This window comes from Hydra viridissima, unplaced genomic scaffold (genome assembly GCF_058129835.1).
Source record: "Hydra viridissima isolate aposymbiotic clone 2 unplaced genomic scaffold, HvirCarnegie_v1 scaffold_1, whole genome shotgun sequence".
NCBI lineage: Eukaryota > Metazoa > Cnidaria > Hydrozoa > Anthoathecata > Hydridae > Hydra > Hydra viridissima.
Genome location: NW_028324300.1, coordinates 30,547,511 through 30,575,282, shown reverse-complemented (window position 1 = coordinate 30,575,282; position 27,772 = coordinate 30,547,511). Strand labels below are relative to the sequence as shown.

At 27.2% G+C, this 27,772-nt stretch overlaps 2 protein-coding genes and 2 pseudogenes across 4 annotated transcripts; 2 read left to right on the top strand and 2 right to left on the bottom strand.

Annotated features, from left to right (window-relative positions):
- Positions 1-115: 115 nt before the first annotated feature.
- Positions 116-9,115, top strand: LOC145192553 (uncharacterized). Its single transcript, XM_090082097.1, has 8 exons — positions 116-336; positions 1,128-1,593; positions 2,047-2,362; positions 2,493-2,740; positions 2,985-4,376; positions 6,896-6,964; positions 7,067-7,189; positions 8,996-9,115. The coding sequence occupies exons 1-5, from the start codon at positions 206-208 to the stop codon at positions 3,294-3,296; spliced, it is 1,473 nt and encodes a 490-aa protein (XP_089938223.1). The 5' UTR covers positions 116-205; the 3' UTR covers positions 3,297-4,376; positions 6,896-6,964; positions 7,067-7,189; positions 8,996-9,115.
- Positions 9,116-9,174: 59 nt separating this feature from the next.
- Positions 9,175-26,362, top strand: LOC145192624 (uncharacterized). 3 transcript variants are annotated; one of them, XM_090082089.1, is made up of 10 exons: positions 9,175-9,306; positions 10,784-11,104; positions 11,326-11,573; positions 11,981-12,110; positions 12,629-12,699; positions 12,955-13,076; positions 13,278-13,327; positions 19,816-19,857; positions 23,746-23,942; positions 25,407-26,362. In XM_090082089.1, the coding sequence occupies exons 1-10, from the start codon at positions 9,300-9,302 to the stop codon at positions 25,824-25,826; spliced, it is 1,608 nt and encodes a 535-aa protein (XP_089938215.1). In that variant the 5' UTR covers positions 9,175-9,299; the 3' UTR covers positions 25,827-26,362. The 3 variants fall into 3 exon arrangements, with proteins under 3 accessions (XP_089938215.1, XP_089938209.1, XP_089938220.1); XM_090082083.1 differs by having other exon boundaries at positions 9,247-10,343; XM_090082094.1 differs by lacking the exons at positions 19,816-19,857; positions 23,746-23,942; positions 25,407-26,362 and adding an exon at positions 13,740-13,967 and having other exon boundaries at positions 9,247-10,343.
- LOC149894445 (uncharacterized) lies at positions 14,711-15,958 on the bottom strand (annotated as a pseudogene).
- On the bottom strand, positions 18,085-18,894 carry LOC149894444 (uncharacterized; annotated as a pseudogene).
- Positions 26,363-27,772: the final 1,410 nt, after the last annotated feature.

Sequence of the window (27,772 nt, the reverse complement as noted above, 5' to 3'; positions counted from 1 at the left end):
TTAAAAGTTAAACTTTAAGTCATATTCAAAAATATATATTTTTTTAAATATCATTTTACAAAAATGAAGTATTTCTGTAAAATTTTCTTATTATGGTCTTTCGCTGTAACAGGCAAATAGTTACGTCAATGGGTTTTCCATTTTACTACGCATAGGATGCAAAAGATCTTTGTCTAAGATAACAGGCATTAAATTTAGACTAAAAATGTCAGAGGAAAATATAAAAAATAATTATAAACAACATGCCTGTAATTTGTCACTACTGAAAGATAGAAATAGAGATTTTTGCAATGATATCAGGAAAGTTTCTCGTGATCAAGCCCTGTCGAGGAAAAGGTTTAAAGTTTAATTTACTAATAATATATTTACTGCCAGGCTCCGTAATTGGTTGTAAGTCTCTATATCAATTAAGTATACACAATTGTGCCTAAAGCTGGTGAAATTATTTGAATAGTTATAGAAAAGAATTTTTTATATTTTAAAATCATTTCATGGAAAGATGTACAGAGTATCTTTACAATTTCATATATGAATATTTTTCAAATGGTATACAAAAGTACATTATTGGCTGAATTATTAGGTCTATAAATATTAACACGGCAATTTTTCTCTCTAATTAATGTAAAGAAGGGTGGAAAATTCTAGTAATAAAAGTTTAAAGTAAGCTCTTTCAATAAAATGAAGCATTAGGACAACATGAGCTATTTTAATTCATTTTAAAAGAAATGCAGTTGCTGAACTTTCAAATGAAACTGTTTATGTTGTAACTGTCTATACTATATGGCATACAGAAAAAATTTGTCTAGATAGTAAAGTGATTTTAAAAATATTCTCCTTGTTCCTCATGTTTCTCAGTAACTATAAAATAATGTCATTTAAGCCTAAAAGAAAAATGATTTTATATATCTAAAAGTATTGTTTAGATAGTAACACATTTAAAAGTATGTTTTAAAAAGATTACTAGAAGTTCTCTTATCTTACTATGAATTAGGAAAATAATTTTTTTTCTTTTAGACAACATAAGTGTATTTGAACCAAAGCTTTCACCTCAGGTTCCCTCTTAAAGAAATTTTTGGTCTTTAACTGTTAAATACTTAAATTTTAATTTTAAATCATTATCTTTTGAGGTTTCCACAAAAAGACAGTGATCCTCACCAAGTACAACAGCTTGAATACAGTGTTGAAAAAGTAAAAGAAGTCACTAAACTTTTAAAACGAGCATCCTCTAATACTCAAAGTCAGCTCCACTACCTTCGTGTAGCATTCTCATTCTCACAAGATTTTGTGGATGCTTTCTTAGATATTGAAAATTCTCTTTATACCCTTGTGGGTTATCTCACAGGCAATGAATCAATTCTTCAACTTGAGGCTGCTTGGTGTGTCACAAATATGTCTGCAAATGACCATAAAAAAATGCTAACTGTTGTAAAGGCAACAGGACCCTATTTTATTACATATTTGCAAAGTGGAAGTGAACTCCTAGCAAATCAAAGTGCATGGGCTTTAGGAAACATGGCAGCAGATGATGCAGAATGTAGAAAATTACTAAAAGAGCAGGGTATAGTTGCACCATTACTTGATTTGGTGAATAAGGTATGCATTTTTAGATTAATTTATTTTTCAATTGTATCTCAAAAATTTTCCACATAAACTGAACTTTTTTACCAACTTTTTGTGTTTCAGGATTTTTAAAATTTCTAAACCTGTTTGCACTGATTTTTGGTATTTTTTTAAAATATGTGATTTTCTAAATATTTTAGATTGTCTCCTAATATTTTTTTGTGGGACTCCTAATATTTTTTTGTACAATATATAAAATCTGAGAGCTCTATAAAATACCTTTTATGAAAAAATTTTTTTAAATGCAAGGTTTATTATAGAACAAAAAATATAAAACTAATTATTTCATTCTAAATTTTCTTTTTTGAAAGTAAAGATTTAACATCAAAAATGAAACTAAATTAAACAAACAAAAAGCCAAAAGTTTTTTTTTTTTGAGTGTGTTAAGTGGATGAGGCATTAAGTTGTAGTTATTTTTTTTTCTAGAAAAACTATTCGGGTACTTTGCAATCAGCCCTCTTTGCTCTCTGCAACATGGCAAGATCTCCTGAGCTTGTTGTACCTGAACTTTTTGAATCAAATCTTCCAAACACATTGATTGAAATATTAAGAAATTATAGTGCAGATCTTAACATCATAGGGGAATTGGCATGGCTACTTTCATATATGACTATGGATGAAAATAATTGTTTAATATTTGTTGAGAAGGATGTTTTGCCATCTTTAGTTCATTGGCTTTGCAAAGTTAGACCACATCAGCAAGAATACCTGTTTGCTGTCACTCCTTTGTTAAGAGACTTAGGTGATTTTATTATTATGTGCAATGTTTTTCACAAACATTTAGCATTTTGAAATGAAATTTATACCTTTTGTTAATTTGTGCATTATAATTTTTGTACGTTTAAAGATTTATGTTTAACATTTATATTCAGGTAACATCATAGGCATAAACAGCATTTCAAATGTCAATTCAATATTTACATTAGAAAATGGTATTCTTCTTGAAACACTTAATAACTTTCTATTTTCTAACAAGAGACATTTGATTAAAGAATGTCTTTGGGTGTTAGCAAATATTTTCGCATGCAGCTTTGATCTTAGAAATTACATGGAGTCTATTAAACTTCTAATTCCTAACATATCACGCCATCTTTTATCAGCATATGAAATTAAAAAAGAGGTGAGTTGCTTTTTTTCAAAACCTTTTTTTTTTTTATAATTTTTTTATATAAAATCTTTTTTTTTAAAATAATCAACTAACAGTTTTCATTTTTGGGTTGCAAGCTGGTGTCATTGTTTAAAAAATGACTATGCTGGTTCCTTGAATACTTAGTTGAATCAATTTTCTTTAATGTTGTATCAAACAGTACATTAATTACAAATATTACCAGAATATTTTGTTGTTGTTGATATTTTTTTTTTAGGCTGCTATTTGCATGTGTAACATTATTTCTTATGATAAAGAACTTGGTGCTCTTGCTGCCTGTAAAGAAACTATCCAACATTTTATTGATTTTCTCAGGTTACCAAGTAATGAACTAAAATTCATAGCTCTCCATTTCTTTGAACTTCTCATAAAGCAGCAGGGGGAAGGAGAGCGTATATTTTCTTCATTTGATGGACCGTCATATTTAGAAGGTCTGGAATGCTGTGAGTCTGAGGAAGTTAGAAATAAAGCTATATTCCTCTTAGAAACATACTATGAAAATGAGGATCCTATATTAGCTAATAATTGATATTATATACTTTTATTTGAAATCGAAATATTTAAGCTATTATTGTTTTGCAAAAATCAATTATTGTTAAAATTGTCGCCATTTCTTTCCCTGATTTTTATGAAATTTTTTTCTTTAAGTTTTATTTTATTATTTTGAAAATTTTCTAACAAAAGCTTTCAAAACATTTTATAAAGGTTTTTCCTATAAAGTGTTTTCCATTAAAACTGTATTTAAAATCATTTGCAGTCAGTGGTCAAGTTTTAAGAACATTTTATTTTAGATTAAAGTTATTTTAAATCCACATTTTAACAAATGTTAAAAATGTTTGATGTTTTTTTAATGATTTCTTTTTGCCAAATAAAATTTTATTCTTTATGGGACTTTTTTTACACCTTCATAAAGTTTTTATCTTCATAAAGTTTTTATCTTAAAATGTCAAATCCCAAAATCTATCATCAATTGTTTTATGTTTTTTATTTGTTTTATGTTTTTTATTTGTTTTATGTGTTTATGTTTTTTATGTGTTTATGTTTTTTATGTGTTTATGTTTTTTATGTTTTTATGCTTTTATGTGTTTATGTTTTTTATGTGTTTATGTTTTTTATGTTTTTATGCTTTTATGTGTTTATGTTTTTATGTGTTTATATTTTTATATGTTTATGTTGAATCTTTAAATATGTGATCAATAACTAAGTTTTCTTATGCTAAGAAAGTGTTTCTAAAAAAAAAAAATTTATGACAGAAAATTTAATGTAAAAGAGTGAACTGTTGTTAAGTTATACTAATGTATACTTAAGTTATACTAATGTATACTTAAGGATTAGAATACTCAAGCTCTTAAAAAAAAACTTCTGTACCTAACATGCTTTTTTGTATATTACTATTTGACATTAATTTTTCATTTTAAAATATTTATTTCTGTATAACAGATTTTTGAGATTGTTGTTCACTTTAAACTTTTTGTTTTTTTTTATTTTTTTTGGTTTCTAGTATCAATGTACAAAAGAAATCCTTATAAATTCTTACCATTATTTTTTTTGATTGGAGCAGGAGTTGAATGGTTCATGATTAATGTTCGTGTTGGTAAAGAAACATTTTGTAAGTTTTCTTTAAAATTATCATCAGTTAATTTTATTAATAGTACATAAAATTAAAATAAAAATCAAAGTAAAAACATCTATTTACCTTAAGATATTAAAATTAGAGTGTCGTTTAATGGCTTAGTTTTTTTAAGTCAGTATTTTTTTATTTTTAGTTTTCAGTATTTTACTGAGATGGTCAGTATTTTAATTAAATGGTCGGTATTACATATTAGCTGTCAGTTAATTAACTTAGTTATAAGTTTTTAACTAAATGGTCAGTAAATTAAGTGGTCGGTTAAAATGATTTGCATTTTAAATAAGATGATCTTTAATTTAATTAAAGTAATATGAACCTTAATTGAAATAATTTAGTCAAAACTACGAATAAGATTGCCATTTCTATCTGAGCACTGAGCAAAGAAAGTTTGAAAAAATGGAAAAATTTGTACCAGAATAAAAGTCATCTAGTGAAGAAGAAAATGACACAATAAAAGAGCAAGCATCTTTGAAAACAAGGAAACAGAAATGAAAAAGTGAATAAAATGTGAAATATACCAGAGCAAGAAAGATGCAATTACAGGTAAACATTTTTTAGATCATGAGACAGCTAGGTCCCTTACAGTTAGGTCAATAGACATTTAGGTTCATTTCATATATGTTTTTTGGAGAGAGAGAAGAGAGAAACAAGAGAGAGAGAAGAGATAGCGAGGAGAGAGAGAAATACATGAGAGAAACAGGAGGAGATGTATTTTTCTCTCCTAAATATGTCTCTTTTCTTCTCTTTCTCTCTCTCTCTCTCTCCTCTTCCTTTTAATTCTTCAATTTTTTTTTTAGCAATAACAGCAAAAGATCAATGAACTTATTATTACTTTAATTTCATTAAGATGGAAAAAATTGTCCTATAGATGTAAAGCCATTCAAAGACGCAAAGAGCAATTTGATACTGCAATTTATCTTTTGTTTGATTCAGCAAGTGACAACGTTATTTACAGAACTGAACATTGGCATGAACATGATAGTAACCATGTGTCCAAAGAAACCATTCTGGCTTGATTAGACTGAAATCAACAAAAGCAGTGACTTTTTTATGAAACCAAAAAGAATTTTAAGAACCCTTAAAAATAATGGCCACCAAATCCAAATGAAACAACTGCAAAACTAAGTATCTGCTTGAAAAAGAAAAATATGGTGGTACACCCTATTCTTTTGGTGAATTAGAACAATGGTGCATTGACAATAATAAGATTCCCATCAGTGAAGATGAACCTTTCATTGTAAATTACAAATTTTTTTACTCTGATCTTTTAGATGAAGAACAAGAAAATGATGATGTCAAAGACAATTCAAAATTTCAAATTTTTGTATATGTATATGTGTTTTCTATGTCAAGCTTCAGGAAAAGAGAAATTACAAGTTGATGCTACATACAAATTATATTGACAAGAGTTCCCTGTCTTACTAGTTGACACTACTAATATGGATTGCCATTCTGATGTATTTAGAATGGCCATGTGTTTCAATGAAAAAATTGCAGATTTTGAGTTTACATTTGACAGTATTTCTTATGGTTTGGCAATTATCAATCAAGCAAAGTATGAACCTATGAAGCATTAACCTCACATGGAACTGATTCAATTTGAAATGCATTCTCTAATGTTTTTGGTAAAAAGGATATGGTGATGTTTTGGGCTCATATGCATCAGGGTGTTGATAAAAAAGCTGAGGCATTGGAGACATTGTAAATTGGTGAACAAAAACCATCAAATTATTGGGATATAGAAACATAGCAAAAAAGTCAAAACATGGTATGAAAGCTTTAAACATCTCACATCAAGTACTAATAATACCCTTGAATCATTTAGTAGAGTGGTGGAAGATAAAGATACTTTAAGGAAAAGGCATTCATTCTGATGGTTTAAAGAGGTCGCATTAGAGATGGCTGTAAAATGGTCAAATGACTACACAAAAAACATGAAAAAATATAAACAAGAACCGATAATTACTGTAAATTTGAGGACTAAATGTTGTAATTGAGCCAAGACTAAAAAATTAATCTCATTCAAGCAAAAAGACAAATCAACTGAATATTATTTACTTGTAAATGATGAAATAATAAAAAATGGAAGACTTTTGATCAGTTCAAACAAAAAAACTTTTGAAATCCGGACCTTGACTATGATCAACAATAAAGAATGTTGGTCACATAATGTATGTAGTGTTCAGAATTCTCTAAGAAATATGTATGCAAACATGTTATTGTTTTTGCAATTAAAGTGAAAAAAAAAATACTGACCAATTCATCACAAATACTGACCAAAAAGAAAACCCTGTTTTATCAGAACACTAATGTACACAAACAGAAACTAGAACTGCAATTATTGTAAAAAACATAGAGTTTCACCCTATTTCATCATGGACTACATCCTTTTGAACTCAATAAAAAGTATTTCTAACCAAGGATTATTTTTAATAATGGCAATATATGATGTAATATGCTTGATTTGATAGATAAATCAAGTGAAATTTTTTTTTCAGATGATACAACTTTACGCAAAGAAGCTGAGAGGCGGTTATTAAAAAAAGAATTATAAACTTCTTATCTGGGTAAAAAAAATTTTCCAGTTATGCTATGATAAACTGAATAATCTTGATGGTTTTTGTGAAGACAAGCCACAAAATACTAGAAGTTGAATTTTTACTTTATAGAAAACTGTTATTAAGATGCCAGCCAATGTAACTTGGGGTTATTATTTGAAATATTCTGCATCAGCCTTTTTATCTATGTTTGCTGGAAGCACCTGTGTACATTATTACTATAAACCAGACTTGGTATGTATGTTCAGCTTTAGTTTTCAGTACAATTAAAGATTAAAGCAATCAGCTCTTTGTTCTATTTTTAAAGTTGAAATGTTCTGGTTTTATAAAATTGATTTTTTCTGTGGTTATTGAACCCACTTATTGAAAACATTACTTATAGCATTTTACAACTTGTAATATATATATATATATATATATAGTATGTAATATTTTCAATAAGTGGGTTCATGCAATTTAAATACACAACTCAAAACATTTATTTTGTATTAAATTGAAATTAATTATTGTTGAAATGACGCAAGTAGAAAGTTATTTATAAAACTCATAAAAGTAAATAATCAATGCCATTTTGATTGTTTTTCCATTCTGAATTAGGATTGTGTTATTCCCTGTTACAACAGCTTTGTCATGAGTTTGGAAAAATTTGTACCAGAATAAAAGTTGGATACAAAAATGTCTTCAGAATCGGAGAAATACTTCTGCTGCTACTCCTTTAAAAGTTTCCCTCTTCAATTAGTTTAAAAAGAAAAATTGCAGAATCTTTTTAAAAAATTTCTTTTCCATTAAAATGAAGTATGATAAATAGAACAATTATTCACATCATTTCAGATTTTACATTGGATTTACTTCTAACCGCAAACAATTCTATTTTAGCATTTATTTAAAAAATAAGCACAACATGGAGATGTTAGAATTGATCAGCTGCTTTATGACAATTATTTTCCAGAAATTTCTTTTAACTCAATGTTACAAAGTTTTATTATTTTTTTGTTGCTTGAGGTCCTTTTGCTTCTTTTGAGTGGAGAAAAAAAAACAATGAGCATTTTATATTGGGAAGAATAATGATAAGTGGATATTGTATAAAAGTTTTTATAAAATGTTTGCAATCAGATGTAAGTTTATATACTTACTATTAACAAATAATAGCAATTATTTTAATAAATATCTATGCAAAATATTCATATATATTTTATAATTTGTATAGCTAATATGTAACAAAAACAAATTTTTTTGAGAGCAGTTCTAAAATTTTATCATAACAGTTCAAACAAAAAATTTAAAAAAAAATAACTTACAGAAAAATAATGTAATATTTTTAACCCATTTTGTAACTCTTTTAAAGCTTAATGAAAATACAATGTAATTAATATCTGCCTAAAAAATTATAGTCAATAATTAGCTGACGATTGGTTGGAGCCTTTTTTTTCAATTAAACAGAAAAGAGCTAAAAATAACTTTCATATTTGTTGTTTGAAGTATCTTTTTTTTTTTATATAATGTATTTGATTGGCTGTGCATGTGATAGGTTGAGAGTTATGCATTAAAAAGGATAAGTAAAGTGCATTTGGAACAAAGTTAAATGTAATTGTTGCTTACTTAAGAGATTAATTGCTTAAATTACCAATTTTAAGACTGTATTTTAAGACTGTTTGTTGTCTTGTTGACAGTTTAGAGTCTTTATTTAAACAAATCAAACAAATAACCAGATTCAACAAGATAAAATTTCTGTCACAAAAAGGTGTATTGAAAATTCAGTGTTGAAACTTTTTCAGCTGATTTACAAGTTTTCCATTAAAATGTTAATCTTGTTGAGTTATTTTTGGCAGCTTTTGCTGTAACTCTGTTTAGTTGTTTTGGAAAAAAAACAACAATAAAATGGAGTTAATGATATTAAATCTTTAGTAATTTAATTACTTACAATTAATAAACAGCAACAAAACTTTTTCATGTAATTTTTTTTATGAAGTTTGAATTTAAAAAATGAGTTAAAAACATCTGATGTTTTTATATTTAATATTGTTTTCTCTTTTTATTTAGACCATTCCTGAGAAGCCAACAGATCTTTCTACAATCCATAACAGTTCAATTGTTTCTATCAAGTTGTTAGAAAATCAACAAAAAGATGTTAAAATAAAATGAAAAGTTTCATCATTAAGATTTAAAGTTTTATTATTATTAAGGTTTATTAGTTTTGTTCTTCTTCTACCCAAACTTACTTCAGTCAAAATGGTGGCTAAAACACCAACTGAAAAATAAGGGAAATAGCTTTGATTTTATTATTTTTCTAGTATTCTTAAGAAAGGTCCTTGGAGGCTATTATCAAAGAGTATTACTAACAAAGATGCTTGGCAAGTTTCAATTTTTGGATGATTGTTTTTACATTCTACTAAAATAATTCATTTAAACTATCCTAAACTGTTGATTTCTTTAGTGCTAAATTTTTCTTAACATTTTAAAGTTAGATTTAAGCCTATCTTTAAACCATTCATACTATTATTAACTTTTAAATCATTGAGTTCTATTAATTCAACAATAAATAAAAAAAAAATGTGAAGATGATGTAATTGAATTTTTCAATTTTACTTGAACAATAAGCATGATCAAACATAAAATATTTAACACTAGTATTTGATCGTTGACTTTAAAAAGAGATTCAACAAGTATTAAAATATTCTGGTACTAGTAAAGTTGGATACTGAAACAATTCAGGTTCACAAGATGCTTTTGTATGTCAGGTAAACAGCTGAAAAATATCAAAAATCCATTACATTCAAAAGCTTTAGTGAACATTTAACAGCCTGTAAGTTCAAAATTTCAAAAATTAGTGTGTTAAATTGCAGAGAAGAAATTGAGAAACAAATATATGAAGGTCTTTAGTACAAAATATGTGAAAGATAGAAAGAAAAAAAAAAAAAAAAAAGCTCTAAAAGATCTGTTAGAAGCTTGTTATATGTATTCTGTTGCATCTGGTGGTGAAAAATTATGAAACTTACTGTCAAATTGGTTCATCTCAGGTACCAGGTAGTGAATACTGTAATATTGTTTATGATTGTGAGGTTGGTATTTAAGGTAAAACAAACTGAAGTTGATGCTGAATTTCTACGCTAAATACTTGGTGTAGCAAGCACATGGTGATCTTATGTCATGTCTGGGTTGATAAACAAGCATGCTTACCTTGAAAAGTGTTCCTTTTGTAAACATAATGAAACAAAATCATGGCGTTATTTCCTGGTCAATTATGACTAGCTTTTTATTCACAAGTTCCGCTCAAATATCTAGATAAATAAAGAATTGACCAAGGAAAGAAATACACTTAACCAAGGACTAATAGAACATTTCTGGGATATGTACAAAAGAAATTGCAAGCAGTTGAACAAGAAATGTGGTATAATTTCAAAATTTGCTTGGATAAAGATTATAAAATAAATAGCTGAGAAAGCACAACTTTTCTGTTTACTTAATTTAAGTGTAACATGTACAAATTTGGTTATTTAAGCCTGTAGTTTGATGTAAATCGAATAAAAAATGTACTAGTTTCTATAGTTCCAATTTTTTTTACCTTTGAAAAATGTGTGATTAAACCTTGACTACACTTTAAAATATATTACTACAATATACAGTATGTTATTTTATATATGTAATATATGATTTTTATATATTATACTATTATATGTAATGCATTATTGTATATATAATATGTTATTATGTAGTATGTAAACTATATTAACATATATATGATAATATATGTTTCATTACATTATATAAATACATCAATAAGTTATTAATAAAATTTATCCATTTGAGTTTCTTTTCCTTTTTTCTTAGGTCTTTCAAGAAAAATTAAAAACAAAGATAATCAAACAGCACATATGTATTTGCTTATTACAGTGGTTATTGTATTAGTTAAAGACATCAAGGACTGTGATGCCTATGATGTTTCTCGTTTACAAAATGAAAATCTACCTATAAATAATTTTGCTAATTCTAATCAATATTGCTGGTATTCAAACTGTTGGAAAAGAGGAGGGAGTTGTGGAGGTGAAAATGGTTGCTGTATTTGTAAATGCAAAAGTGGGAAGACATTTTACTCAGATGACCTTGGATGTTTGTCAACAGAAGATATTAAGAAAGAAATCCTTAAGACTGGTATGACTTCTTTTTTTTTTTTTTTGTTATTATTTACCTTTTCTTTTTTAATTTAAAACTTTAATTCTCTATGTTCTATTTAAATACATGTTAAAAAACATTACAAAGTTATTATCAAATGATGATTATTACATGTGATAGTATGTTTAAAGATTTTATCTAGTTTACAAATCTTTCCTCCTTTTGCTTTTTTTCTCTTGCAAGAATTTTTATTTGTTTAGGTAAAAAATGTGACTTTTTTACACAAACAATTCCTGTTGAATATATTCCAATTTATGAACTGGAATCTGATTTTCAAAATGTGGAGCTTTCTCTCAGGGATGGCTTCAAGTTTGACAATGATCCAGCAATATGTTCTGCTGGTGTTATTTACTTACATGACTTTCATGGTCATGCAAAACTGTATAAAAGAAATGAATGCCAAAATCTTTTATCTGCTCGATTTAAAAATAAAAAGCTTTATTTAGACGTAAGTTGATGATTTGTTTAATATTTAAAAGTTTCTTTCTTTCTTTTTTTTTTTTATTTGAAATTGATTGTGCTTACCCTGAAAATTTATTAATTTAAATAAAATTTTAGGTAGCAAAGTCTAGGTCCGTTTCTAAATCACATAAAACAAATATAAATAAGTAGTAATATCTTCTAAACAAATATAAAACTTATCATGCAGTTTGTATTTTCATATATTTTTTTAATATATTTCTTCATGCTAATAGAAAAAAGGTTTTTTCAAACAAATTTTAAAAACAAAAAAAGTTTTAGTTTCAAAATTGTTGGCTTTGAATTTTTCTTTATTTTGTTTTCTTTTTTCTAAAAAAAAAAAAAGAAAACAAAATAATGAAAAATTCAATTTTCCTTTCCAAAATTCTATTTCAGTGGCATTCTTCAAATACTTCGTTAAACTGGGATAATATGAAAGGTCAGCTTATGTCTGTGCAGATCAATTGCAATTTTCAAGCAATTAACTCTTGTTTTATTTTCCAAGTGCAAGGAAATTATACCCAAGGTATTTTGACAGAAATGTATCAGTTTCTGTTTTTAATAGTTAATTTGCCATTTGTAATTTTACAAGTGTACCTAATTGTTAAGTTATTTTAATAAGTTAACTTTAGTGAATTAAAAATTTAGCTTTAATCTATCATAATGTTTGTTCATTAGTTTAGAGCTGACTCGAATTAATTGTTTCTATAAGTGGAAAGCTTCTATAAGTAGAAAGCAGCCTCTAATGGTTACATTAAAAGTAAAAAAAAAATTTAAAAGTGCACAATTAATCTAGAGCTTATTTTTTATTATTATTATCATTATTCTGTTTTCTATTTTTTAAATTAAAAATTACTTTACATCAGGTTAAAAAAGTCCATTTACACTTAACAAATTTGAAGATCAACAAATGCAAACAATCTGTAAAATTTGGTTTTCTCTAAGTTTCCTATCAAATATATATATATTTCTCATTTTTTTAATACTAGTTTTTGTTATCATCTACATTGGTTTTTGTTATAATCTACATTTATTTTCCTACAGGAAAAGAACTAGAAGAACCTGATGAACAACAGAATTGCACAGAGAATAATTTAACTACCTACCCCACTTTGGTTAGTCTTTCTTCATGAAATTAAAAAAAAATTAAAAGTAACTTAATACAAAAAAAAAACTTTTATATTTTGTTAAAAAATGAAAAGTCCTTATTAAATTTGGGTGCAGTAGAACATTAATGTTAAACATTTTTGGACTGTTCTGACTTTATAAAATTCCTGTCTATCAGTTTTGAAAATTATCAGAAGTATTTATCAAAAAGCAGTTAAAAATAAATTATAAAAAAGTAAAATAAAACTTTTTTTTTTTATCAGATTATTGAGAGTAGTAGCATGAAGACATCAACTTCTATAATAATTGCTTCTGCTGTATGTGTGGTATTGTTGTTAGCCTTTCTAAGTGCTTTCTTCGTTGTTTACTGGTGCAGAAGAAAACCGTATGTTGACAAATTTTACTTGATTGTTTGCATCATTCTGCATTTTTGTATCAAATGCTGATAGAAGAGATTTATTTTACACTGAAGTTTACATATCCTGTATAAATCTTCTTAATAAAAGTTTCAAACTTTTGTATCATTCTATAAATTTATTTTAATTTACAGAATGATACAAAAATTGAATGTATTTTTTTTTTTAAGGGAAAGTGTTGTGATGAATGATGTACACTTCAGGCTAATAAATAAAGAAGGTCATTTTTTTGTTTTTAAGTATAGAAAAAAAAAAAAAAATTAATTATTACTAAGTAAAGCTCATTAGAGCTGCATGGATAACATTAGGCTTACATCTTTGTTGCAATAGGTAAGTTTTTTTTTGTGCTTTTTTTATTAATAGAAGAAAGTTATCTTTGGATATGATCTTCTTTAAAAATGATTATCTTTACTTATGATCAGTTTTGATAATCATCATTTTTACATATAATTATGTTTAAATACAATCGTTTTTATATATGATCATTTTTATAGATGATCATCAATCAAGGATACTTTGACTTTGTCCTTGTTGAACACACTATATACATTCATTTTGCATTCATTTAATATATTTCTTGTGCAGCTGTAAGTGCTTAAAAAAAATTTGCATTTTTTCTTTTCCACTGTCAGATTGAAAGCTAATTTACATCGCTCATAGCATTTATAAGAATTGATTCAAAATGATTTATTCCTTTGTTAAAGATTCAACATAAGAAAACTTTGAACGGTAAACAGAGAATGGCAATTATTACTATTTAGTCCAGTAAGAAGCAGGCAGTCATAATTAAAGCATTTTTGAAAGTTATTTCTTTTATATGTTGTACACATGAAATATCAAAATTTTTGAAGTTGTAAAAATGTTTGGTTTTTAATACATTCAACCAACTGGAAACTGATTATCTATATAAAATCGTCACAGTCAATAGCCGGATTGATTGGATAAATATCTGGCATTTGCCCCTTCCACTCGAGATTGATTGTATGCCAATGATTAAAGAGAAACCTGATTTGCCGGCGTTATACTAATATACGTATAATCTAAAACTTTGGCATTAGAGTGTGTTTATTTTGGATTTTTTTTTTTTTTAATTGGCGTATTACTAAAAGTTGCAGAATTTCATGGAGAATTCATATCTGGTTTTAAAACTTGAATTAAAAAAAAAATTTGTTTAGGTGATTTGTCTTTTTACATTTCAATAAAATTTTGACCTGGTTTCTCATGAAAACCCGGTTTTTATTCACACTTCAGGCTGATAAATAAAGAATGAATATATTTTCCTTAAGAATTGCATAAAATTCAAAATTAGATGTTTACTTTGAATTTAAATTTTTATATACAAGTTTATTTTAAAAATATCTTTCAGCGATTTTTCAAATACTGTTTGGATTAATATAGCGTAATAATTTTATTGGTATTGATGTTAGAAAAATAACAAGAGAATTTTTTTTCTTTTTAAAGTAAATAAAGTTTTAAATATTGAAATGTTATAAATTTACTACAAAAATTTTTCTGTCAAACTTTCAAGATCTTGTCTTTTCATGAGTATGCACTCTACCTAAAGTTTCTGTAACTTGCTTTGCACAACATTTGATAGATAGCCCATGACATGGCCAATTTGGCACCTGCATAGGTTTTGATAAAAACTCATTGACTTCAGAAGTTGTTAGAGGTAGTTAGGACTGGTTCATAAACTGGTAACTCCCATGATATCAGGTCTACCTATTTTTTAGCATTAAAGTTCAGAATAGGGGTCTTTCTTGGTCTGGGATATGAATCACCTTTTTGTAGATCCTCATTTCCAGTACCTCTAATATCTTTTATCTTCTTAACAGCTACACTCAACAGCAATCCTCTTCAGTACTAGAGCACAACAATGTTTGAATTATACACTCACTGAAACAAAACCAGCTGATCTTTGAATAGATGGCAATACTATTTTAACAACATTTTCCTTTTGGAATTTGAGTTGTTGCAGCTAGTAAAGTACATGTTTTGGACCTTCAATCCAAGAATGTTCAACTTTGATCTTAAACCAACAAGAAAAGTAAACACCCACAACGAACTCGGTGGTAGACCTTAAATTTTCTAAATCTGTACCTTGAATGCCATGTTTAGAGATCCATGCTCTACTTATTCTGTTTGCAGTAGTTAACTATCTTGAATATGAAACAGGCCCAATTTGTAATAAATGAAGTTTTGGTGGTAAAATACCACTTCTAATGGCACAGACAACTTTATAACCATAAAACTGATCTGCAAATAAGTCATTTATTATTTTATCCAGAGAAATAAGTGGATTACCAATTTTAATAGTTTCAAATGATGGATTTATATAGACCATTTCTTGTTAGATTTTGTTTCACCATCTAAGTTGGTTATAAGATGCCTCAGTGGCAACTCATTTGTATGTAATTGACATATAAGCCAAACAACTTTTTTCCCTGATTTTATTTCTACACTCTAAAAAAAAATCTGTTGTATGCAACGAATTGGATAACAGATCAATCCGTCGCTATTGCACCAACGGCTTTTCCGTTAAGTTAACAGATTAAAGTTTTAACGGAATGAAGTCTGTTGATTTTTTTCTGATAAAACAATCCTTTTAAATAAAGGAGTTATAACGTTAGTGCATCAAATTATCCGCTGTTTTTATTCAGTTAAAATAGCGTTATTGTAGGGAATAATCAGTTAAAATCACTCCATTATAATTAAAGATGAATTAAACCACATAGTATTGTAATTTGATAATAAAAAAATCCTTACATTTTTTAAGATATGGATTATTTCATTATGATATTCTTAATACACATTGGTTCTTCCCATTATAAATGTAATAATTACCACCCATCTGATACAAAGCAGAACTAATTATACAAACTAACATGGTTGGGAGAAATATAGTGGTCAATCTGTTAGCAAGCTTCAAACTCTTTAACTAGACATTGAAAACTAATCAAATATTTATAATAATGTTATTCAGTATACATACTTTTAATTACAATCAAAATAGTCTTTAAATATATTTTTAATAGTCATTATATTTGAGGTTATAAAACATCTGTATAAAGCACACACACATACCCATATACACAATAGATGTTTAAACTAAACCAATTGTTAACAAACTAGGTTTTGGGTTTTAACGCTGCTGTTCTTAGTACAAGTGTTTCACACTTCAATTCCAGCGAGGTGTTGTCAATTCCTAAAGGTGAATATGAAATAAAATACAATAAAGAAAATATGGAACCTAAATGATATAAATAGTATGAAAAAAAATTTTTACTAATTACCTTTAAGAAATTTTGTTATTTCTAATTCTTTATTTATAAATTGATAATAGAAATTCTTTTATTTTATTTATTTCTGATACCATTTTCTAAAGATAAAGTTCAATGCAACAACTAAATAATATCTTTAATAAAAATGTGTAGCAAAAGAAAATCTTATCTGATAACTGAAAGGTTCTATAATTTCCATATACTTCAAAACCTGTCAGGAACAAAATAAAAAAAAGGTCTCTAACTTAACAATAAATCAAGACAAGAATAAATAAGCACACCAAAAGAAATTAAAATAACAATATCAGAATTTCAATTTGGTACCACATGCCTCGTGTCTAAAGTATAACAAATATAAACAAGGCATACATAAACTTAGTTGTACCTAACCTAAGTAAATATCCCCACCAAAAGAAATGCAAATCAAAATCTAACCTAAATAAATATCCCCACCAAAAGAAATGCAAATAAAATTTTTAATTTTACAACTAATTTAAACTTACAGTGTGATATTGAATGCTATGTGTCTAAAGTAGCAAATTATAAGAATATAAACAAGCCATATAAAGATAGTTGTGTAACTAACCATTTACTTTATACTAAAACTGTGTAACTATAAAAATCTGGCAAATTAAAGTTATTGCAATAAACCTTTTATCTACGATGTAAATCTGATTTGAAGATCCTGTAAACAAAAAACATTGTTAACAACTCATTTTTTACAATATTTGTCTGATGTAACTGACAAATTTATTTTAAAAAAAATACAATAACAAGGAACAGATAACTGTAATACTTGAACATGATTAAACCATTGTAAGCTGATGTCCATGTTAGTCCTTAATTTGCTTAAACTACATATTAAAGCTAAAAACATGTAAGATAATAATAAAAGTATTAAAAATTATAGCACATCTATATACTTTTTTATCGTTCTATGATTATAGAAAAAACAATTCAAAACTTCATTATTTTTTATGTTAAGTACTTCAATATACTGACAAATAAAACTCTAACAAACAAAATTTAAAAAATAATTTATCAAAAGAATATCTTTTTATTTTTTATTTTTAAAAATTTATATATATATATATATATATATAAAGTATATATGTATGTATGTATGTATGTATGTATGTATGTATGTATGTATGTATGTATGTATGTATGTATGTATGTATGTATGTATGTATGTATGTATGTATGTATGTATGTATGTATGTATGTATGTATGAATGTATGTATGTATGTATGTATGTATGTATGTATGTATGTATGTATGTATGTATGTATGTATGTATGTATGTATGTATGTATGTATGTATGTGTGTGTGTATGTATGTATGTATATTTATATATATATATGTATGTATGTATACACACACACATATACATGCATACATACATACACTTGAGCAAAATAAAATAAAACTAACTAGTGGTAGTTGAACTTGCAACTTGATTTCATCAGGAATTATTGTTGAATGCTGAGTTTCATAATGTTTTCTTAACTTTATGAAACTAATGAAAACTCTATTGCATTTATCAAAAGTGCATTTGACTTCTGAACCTCTCGAAGTCAATCCATGTAAATTTCAAAATGAGAAAAAAGGATATGTAATGATGAAAAATATAATCTACTGAGGAAGCACTTCATAATTTCTTTTGGAAACCATTATGAAATTTCTTTTTTTTTCAACGGATTTTATTATTTAATCCGTTGAATTAATGGAATTTTGAAGACTCAGTAATTTGTTAACTTTATTTTGTAAATTTTTTCGTTTTTAGAAACGAATTACTCAGTTAATTTAACGGAGACACGCAATCTGTTACTTTTTCTAACGGATTGTTTTTAGAGTGTATATGTTTGATGACTCCACCCTCCCAACCAGTGTTAACATTTGTAGAGTCTCCACCAACAGCCTTCAAAGATTTGTCAATACCTCTCACAGTCAACCATTCAACATTTAAAGCCTGCTAACAGTTCCTACTTTAACTCTTTAAAGATATATAAACTTAACCTCAATAGATGGTATTTTGTACTCTTTGATACATTTGCATTTCTAATGAACTTCTTTATCACAATCATCAGAACAAATCAAAGCATCACATTTAACAATCAGACATTTGCATACTTATATATCAAAAAGTTTACAAGTTTTGTCTCAAAGTTTAATCTTTGTTTGGCTCCTTTTTTTCTTGGACAAGCAATTGCTGAAGCCTCATTCCACAATGTCACTATTTTATCAGAAATCGTTTTGTTAGTAATTAATTTTGGTGATGTAAAATCCAAATTTGCACATGACCACTGATGTAATAAAGCTGGTAGTATATCTTTAGCCATCTCTTTTACAGGATATTTCTTTTTTTTATGTCATCGCAGTCCTCTCAATAAAATTCCATATCTTGTAACGTCTCTATTAGTAGGTAATTCTGAAACTAAAAACTGTTTTCCTGTACCAAATGCAACAAAAAAATTTTTTTTTTTTATTTCTGTTAATTCTTTTTAGAAATGAAAGATTATTTTGCATAAGTATTGCACGAAATAAATATAAAATTTGACTCATTAAGTTAAATAATTTTTTTACAACCCAAATGTAACTTTGTCACATTGTTGATAAATCTGTTTTATTTTACCAGACAATATTGTCCCGTAACGTCTTCATTCCGTTTCAAAGAAAACAAAAACTGTTTATACTTCCAAAAAAAAGCGAATCACCTAAACAAATGTTTTTCTGATTTAAAAAATAAAATCAGATTTAGATTGTCCATAAAATTTCACAACTTTTATTTATATCCCAAATTTTACTTATCTTTTTTTTTTTTTTTAAAAAAAAAGTCTTAAATAGAAACACCCTACTTTGGCATGGTTCAAATGCACTCCTAGTGAAACTTGAAAGTTTTTTCCTTTTAATTAAGTAACATAATTTTATCTGCCTCTGTTGTTGTTAATGTTGTTAATGTAACTGTAGCTTTTTTACTGAAAGTGTAAAATCAGAAACTTTTCTAAATAACTCAGTTTACAAAGTAAATAATGATACTGAAAAGTTGTCCAGAAAATATGTAGCTAACCTTTAGTTAGTAACTAATAAGTAACTAAAAGTCTATTGGCTGAGTCAAAAACTTTGGAAGAAAGTCAAAACCAAAATATCTGCTTGATCAATTAGGTTTGATATTGAAGTAATTTTTTACTGAGCAGCTGCTTCAAAAAATTTAGGAAAAAAAAGAGGAAAACAGAAAAAAAAGTTAAGCTTTATAACTTTACAGTAGAGTATTTTTATTATTTAAGATATTAAATTTATTTTCAGATAAACATTTTTTAATTTATTGGGTTGATATGTTGCTAAGTGAATTGTGAGTTTATCATGTCATTTTGCCATCTTTTAGAGGTTTCATGCTGAACTAAATATTTTAATATATTTTTTAGCTAGTGCTCGGTATGCCTCCTCGGAGCCCACAAATGAAACAAGTATTCTTTTTTTTTTTTCTTAGTTCTTTTTTTTAAATATGATTTGGATTAATATAATTTTGTAGTAATCTTATAGAATCCAGATTAAAATAAAAAATTTAGCACACTTAAGATTTAAGTTGCATTATTTTCTTTTCAAGTAAAAAAAACAAATAGATTTTTAAATTACTTTAAAATTAAGTTATTGAATATATATCTATGCATTCAGTGGTAATATTTTTTAACAATATAAAAATTATATTTTCTTTTTAAAAGAATTATTTAAATTCTTATTTTAAGTATACTATTCTAATAGATAATCACTTATATGCGTGAAAATCTAAAACATTTGGACTTGAAAAAATTGAAATTACGAATATTTTTTAAAAGAAGAAAATTTTAAAATCACTTTGTTTTTTAAAACATTTTAGACACTGTGAACCATGTGTCAAACATGTGACTGTGAACCAGAGAGACTTCCAGGTTTTTTGTCTTATCACTCAATCAAATTGAATTTTTTTTCCCGCTCCCCTAACTTTTTGCTTAATCTTGCGGCACACTATAAAAACATACATGCCTAAAATGAAAGTTTTTCTTGTGAATTAGAGCTCTTGAGATATTACAAAACAAGCCGTTTTTAGTATTTTAAAAAAATTTTGTGGCTATAAAAATAGCCATTTAGAAAGGATTATAGTCACTGTCCTGGACTTGTTGACTTCTTTTTGTTTCAAGTTATTTCAATTATTCAAGTTATTTCAATTATATAAAAGTTCAAATTATTTCCATCCCAACCTCTACCTTGGTACCCTCTCTGAAGAACATTTTTAGTTTTCAACCAGTCATCAAATTCATACCAAGTATTTATAAGCAGACATCCTCAAGTAGATACAACTCCAATCAAAAGATGCAATTCAGGAAGTGGTACTAAATGCTGGATTAAAGAATCTGGACTCTCTTATAGGTAGAGAATCCTTGGATATATCACATTCATGTTACATGTTAGATTTTTTTAGTGTTATTTTCCACAACATATTTTTATATCAATAATTTAGACTCTCAAGAGCTCTTAGTTCTCCACATTCTCCATTTCTCAATCCTTCACACCACAGGCAAGCTCTTTTCCTGCATAGCCTGACAAACAAAACAAAGAGTTTAAATTGAATACTGCAAAAAAAATTTTTATCTTTAAATTGAATGCTGCAAAAAACTTGACATCTTGTAAATTGAGTTTTCTAATATTATTCTTGAGTTATGGTTTGTATCATGAATAACTATTGCAAGAATTTGACAATGCTGAACATCAAGGCTGAAACCTTTCCATCTTCAGTCTAGGAAATCTATCTGTAAAAATATTTAAATAATGTTGTTATTAGTTTAGGCACCGAAAAAAATCCTTCGCATTCCACATTATAAAAGTGTGATATGGATTCCTCAAGATCATTTAATTTGCCAAAAGTATTAGGCTCTACAGTAGTTTTATTTCCTAATCCTTTCTGAAGAGAAGATATTAGCTGTTTGCTTTCATTAATAGAAAGTTCTAATATTACTTGAAGTTCTTTTTTAACTTGTAAGGATAATTGTTTTAATTATCTTCTATTTGCCTTGTTAGCAGTACATCCTACAGTTACTACCAATGGGTTTCCACTAGTTGATAAAGAAAAAGTTGCTCCTTTTGGAATGAAGTTAGTTTTCATCTTATCTTTTAATAAACCTAAAGCAACTTTTTCAGCTTGAATGCTTTCCAAAAAGGTTAAAAAAAAAAAAAACATCAAATTTTATAGAGATTAATAGGCTTACTTTTTAATTACACTTTAAAAAAATTAATGACTTTAAAAAATAATTATGAGAATTACCTTTGATGCTTTTCTCCCCACAAGCCTCTGGGTGTATTGCCCAACTTTATCAAGTAAAGGTTTCTTCTATAACTAGAACAAACTACAGTTGGGTAATTACAAATTTCAAGGGAATATCCAGGATATATATACAGCTTAATCAGATCTTCTATTGTTGAATTTACAAGGTATAAAGACTTGGACCTCGCTCCTGAAAATTCCCAGCAGCAGCAAAAGGCATTTTGTTCAAAGACAGTAATCAATGAGCTAACAACACCTTTATTCATTTAACTCAAAGTGAATTAAATTCAAAAAATAACATGGGTGTCTTGTTTCAAATGACATGATTTTATAAAAAATATATAATTTTGAAGAAAATATAACATGAAATGGAATCTTTAGAAAAAGTTACTAAAAATTTTTTTTTAGCTTTTTTTGAAAATTGATTTTACAATATCTGATTCTTAGATAAGCATTTGTTAAAGATAATTGTATCACTTGATTGAAGACACCCATTTTTTTATTTTTTTTTTTGTTTCTAGCATAAGACAATTGCTAAGTTGTTTTTATCGGTTTTTCCGTAACTTTTTTAGGCGTTTAATCCAAGGCTTTTAATTATCACTTTTGACATGTTAATACACAATTTTGAATTAAAAAACATTTTTAATGATCAATATAAATTAATACTAAACTAATAATAAAGGTTTTAAATGAGTGAGATGCCATAAAACATGTCGGTCTCTCTGGTTCACAGCGTAGATTGAATTTTGCTCTAAATTATTTTTATATAAATTGAACTTATTTGTAGAATTTGGAAAAATGGAAATTTTTTTTTGTGGAATAATTATGAACAAGAATCTTCAATCTGTTTATATTTATAAAAAAGGAGCCATTTTTAAGTTAGTAAGCAATTCAACAATCACTTCTGAGAAGATAAAAAGTGATTTATTATTAGTTGCAAGTGTTTTAATTGTTCAATGAGTAATCAAATAAATCCATTACCTAAGCTCAAGCATCGATAGCTTAAATCATAGAAAAAGTTGGTTACAAATAAAGAAATTTCGAATAGCCTGGAATCTTATTGAAAACATATAGAGTAGTTTAGTTCATTTGGTTTATGCAAATGGAAAGAAATTTAATGATGTCAATGAATAAAAGAAAAAATAAAGGAATGCTGGGATCAAATAACCTTTGATGAATTAAAAAAATATTATTCAATGCCAAATTGAATTATTATTTTTTTTATTATAAGTAGTAAAAAAAAAAATTGTGGACCAACTCACTATTAAGAAAAAATTTAAATGGTCTTAAAATTTTGTTATTTTAAAATAAAAAAGTTTCAAACAAATTTTTTTTTTTAAAATACTAAAAGTTTTTAGTTTTTCAATTTAGTTTTTTTGTATTTTAATTAAGTACATTATAAATGTTATTACTTTTATGAGTATTAATCCTAATATTGTTCTTAATTATTAATTATTTGATCATTAAAAATGTTTTGAAATTCAAAATTGCATGTTAACATGTCAAAGTAATTAATTCTTAATCTTAATTAAGTAATTAATCCTAACATTGTTATTAATAACCAAAGCTGATATGGTCTTAATAATTTGTTGGGTAGTTTGTGTGTGTGTGCACACACATCTTATTTCTTTAAACCAAATTGTTAATGGCTGCATTGTGATGCAACTGCCAGATGCTTGCCAACATGCAATTGTGGTGTAAGAAAGCCATTATTATACTTTCAATTGTGTTGAATTTAGACGATTCTTTCCATCGATGACTGTTTGATTCATGATTAAGTTTATATTTAACTTATTTTTTGTCATTCTTAAGAACTCTCTGAAAAATTTAATCAATTTATTTTAAAAAATATAAATTCAATTCCATCCTCCCTAACAGATTAGACTCCAAATATATTAGACATTAAAATTAATGTTATTATGGTTGGATTGGATATTGGAAAATCTCAGATGTTAAGTTCGACCAACCATGAAATATTGATACCTTATTTTTTATATCTTTCACTTTGTGTTGCAATAAATATAATTTATGAAAAGTTTTAACTATTGCTTTACAGAGCGAAATAAATTTAAATTCTTCAATGCTCTGTCAGCGACATCCAGTAATTCAACCAAAGATGAATTGGTTGAATATGCATCTATTGATATAAATCAAAGCAACTCTTCTTTGAAGCAATATAGCACACTCGAGAGAAAGAAACTTAGTGGTATCTATCAAGAAGATGCAAAATCTATCACTGGCACTCTCTCTAAGGTATAATTATTCTATGTAATATGATTTTTGTCTTTGTTTTCTACGTGTTACATTTCACATAATCATGAAGAACTTAATACAGCATGTAGAGGCTTCTCATTTATAGAGACTTTTTCATGCAGTCAAAAAAAAAAAAGCAATAGTGGTATCATTACTATACAAAGTGAAAAAAAGGATTTAGTAGATTTTTTAAATTTTGGCCGCAAATTGCTTTTTCGAATAAACTCTTAAGCATATTCCTTTATCATTTTTTCATTATACTGTCTATGGTACCGATGTTCAAAATCCTGTATAATCTGATGAAATCACTTGCCTTGCTCCACTGAGTATTACTCATGAACATCAAGGATATGAACTTGAAAATGTATTCTATTTTAGCATAATTATGACTATCGATCAGCTGCTGGTAATTTCAGTTGTTTAATTGCCCAGAATGCACCACTGCAGCGAAACTTTTCCAAGTCACTTTCTCTGTTTTCTTCAGTTTCTTGACAAATTCGTTACTTATAATCTTCTTTAATTATGTTCTCACAAAGATACCATCCTTAAAATATGGTTTTCTTTCATCCGATTTTGTAAAATTGAACTCTGGATCTGCATTATTTTCCTCTCCATTTAGTGTGCTTTCTCCTAAAAATGGTTAATCCTTATCCAGAGGGGTGGGAACAGGGAACTTAAGGTAGTGTAAAATCAGGGCAATCCAAGACAAGTCTTCATGTATGATAGGAGTGTAGTGGACCCACTTTGACATTTCGTTGGGTCCCCTACACAGAAATAGAAAATGCTTGAGTAGTCAGTGAATTCTTTAGCAAAATTTTATGGTCCTCTTTTTTTCTCTGTACTGTATACATTGCAAATTAAATTACATAAAGAATTATCTGAAATTTTACACATACTTCATATTGTGTAATAATTTAACAGGGTATTACTATTGTTTCCTAAAGCAATACAGGTTGTAAAAGTTTTTCTCTATTCCGACTCTTTTGAATTGTAATAAATCGTTGAAATTCTGCAAAATAAAACAACTAAGAGAGTTGCATCAGTCAACTTACCTGCTCTCTTGCAAATTTCACAAGTGAAATGAGGTGCCCAGGGCTTGTCTTAATTCGCTACATGCATGCAGAAATATAAGCCTTGGATACTGCTGAACAATTCAAAAAAACTTTATAGGATTCTTGAAAGTTCTATAAATTTCTTGAAGAGTTATGCTTCTGGTAAAATCTTACAGTTCCAGAACTTTCTGGAAGTTTAACTCAGCTCTGCATGTGAATTATGTATTTTTTATAAAACAAATTAAAAATTTGTTGAACCACAAAGCAAAAATTTTTTTAAAAGTTTCTATTTCCTTTTTATTTCCGATGTCAAGAAAACATTTTTTTATCCCAACGACAGAGAAGTTTAATCTTGTTACGTAGTGTTATTTTTAAAAACTACACCTGGTTAATCAAAAATTATTTTTTATAGCGTCCACTTCCTGACAGACCTATGGAGGTGAATAACCCTTACTACGCATCTAATTTCCTTGACAATCAAGTTGTGTATGCATCTTCGACGGAACCAGTTGATAAAAAATACACTAACCTTCTTTCCCAATTACAAAACAATGAGCTACAGACAATACATTCATCCACGGAAACATTGAATAAATACGATGTTTTGCCTACAGCTACTTTGAACAAATCAGGTTCGATGCCACCTTTAAGTAAATGCGAAGAAGCGCCAATTTATGTTAACACCTTGTCGTCTACTTCTGTAGATAAAAAGGAGCCCCTTTATGATTCCCCTAATCCAACTGCCAATAGTGAAGTTGACTTGAACCCATTGTATACCTTATACAGCACAATCCCAGATATTAAAAATGCTGGCGAGCATTTTGTTAACTAATTGGTATTGTTGCAAAAAGTTAGATTTTCATAGCAATTGAGAATGGTTTGTGATTTGGTTGTTCTTGAAATTTGTTCTTAAAACTGCCACCTCAACAGATGAGAGTGTAAATTTTATCACAAGTCTTACGAGAAGCTCTACTATGAAATGCATTATTTAAAATAAAAACGAAATTGATGAGCATGAAATTGAGTTCAATGAAGGTAACTTACGTCAAGTTTCAAGTAGCGCCTCTCTACAAGTAATCGTATTGTATTTACTTCTAATCGTATTAAAGACGAGTTACAATTTTTATATTTTTTTCAGTTTTATACTTTTGATATTTATTTTTATTTAAAATCTTTGTAACCTTTTTTACTATTTATATCGGGCACGCGAGTTGTTATTTAATGTTTTTGTGATTTAAAAACAAATTTTATAAATCTTCTATAATTTTATAATGTAAATAAGTTATCCTTATTAATAATTGTAATAAAAAGTAACGTAAGGAATTTGCTTACGATTTTCTGGCAGTCATTGACATTCAATACTTTAAACTAAGTTTTCTTCGTTTTGCGAATGTTTTGTTTAAAGATCAGTTGAAGAGACGATATCTCTTTAAAAAATTGAACAACGTCAGATGAGCTCAAATTTCTGAAAAGGAAGTGTTTGCTGACAGTTTTCTGACGAATTATGTTTACAAAGTCATTTACACTTGACAACACATTTTGCTGATTAAGGTTTGAAATCAACGATTTTTTACAATTCATATTAAAGTAATATTATCTACATTCGATAGAAATTTCAGGAAAACCACAATATTTTTGCGAAATCACCTCCACGACCACCACCACCACCACGATAAAGACAATACCAAGTTATTTTATGACTATAAGTTATTTCAAATGGTTAAAATTTTCATTCCTAGCTTTATGGCGTCTGCCCTTACCTCTATTTTTCTTCAGTATTTACTACTGACATGAAATATAAATGGCTGTTTTGAAACAAATGGATTTTGTATTAACATTTAGCAAGTTATGTCGTTGATGTTCGTTTTTATACGCATCTAATTGGAGAATTTTCTAATGAAAAATTCCATTAAAAGGTAGAAAAGGGATAAGAATGTAAAAAGTGGCAAAGAATTCTGCTAACGAATGTTGCATGATTTTTAAACTATTGGTAGGAAGCCAATATTTGTTTTTGTTTTTTTTTAATTATCTAACGCAACCAGTTTGGTTGAAATCATTAGTAGAAAAATGGAATCACGTTAGAAGTTACTGTAACAATGCTGAACTAGAGTGCTTCCTAGAAACATTAACTTTGATGAGATGGCTCAAGAGACATGTTGCAAATTTTTGGTAGAACTACTCGCTATGTTGAGAAAACGATAAATAAATTTTTAGGCAATCATACAACAAATAAAGGAAGTGATTGATAAACACTATAAGAACTAAATGCAACTGCGCCAAAGTTTTACTCTCAACCCATGTGTCGTGGGTGTCGAATGTATTAAATTCGGCATTAATGAAAGATCAGCTTACACTCAAAATTTAGTATCAACCAAATATCTGGTACCATAAAAGAATTTTCGTTGTGACAAATTTCCTTACCAATTTAGTGCAAATACCTACTAAGTCTAAAGTTATGGCGTCTGATTTCAATATCACATAAAGTTATGATAAAATTGATAAAAAGTAACCAATGCATGTGTTAAAAAATAAAAAGTTTTTGTTAGGATGATAGTAATTATTTTTTTAATTGAATATTTTTAAGGTGGAATTATGCAGATTCATTTTCAAAAAAAGTATTTTGAGAAATTTGATTAAGACTACGATTTACCAATCTTTTAAAGATTAACCTTCCCGAAGTAGTATTTCTATAGTTTACTAATCAACACAAAAAAAAATTGTTTGTAAAGACTTATTCAAAACCAATTAACCTGAATCTTAAGTTTTTTTGGGTGTTGA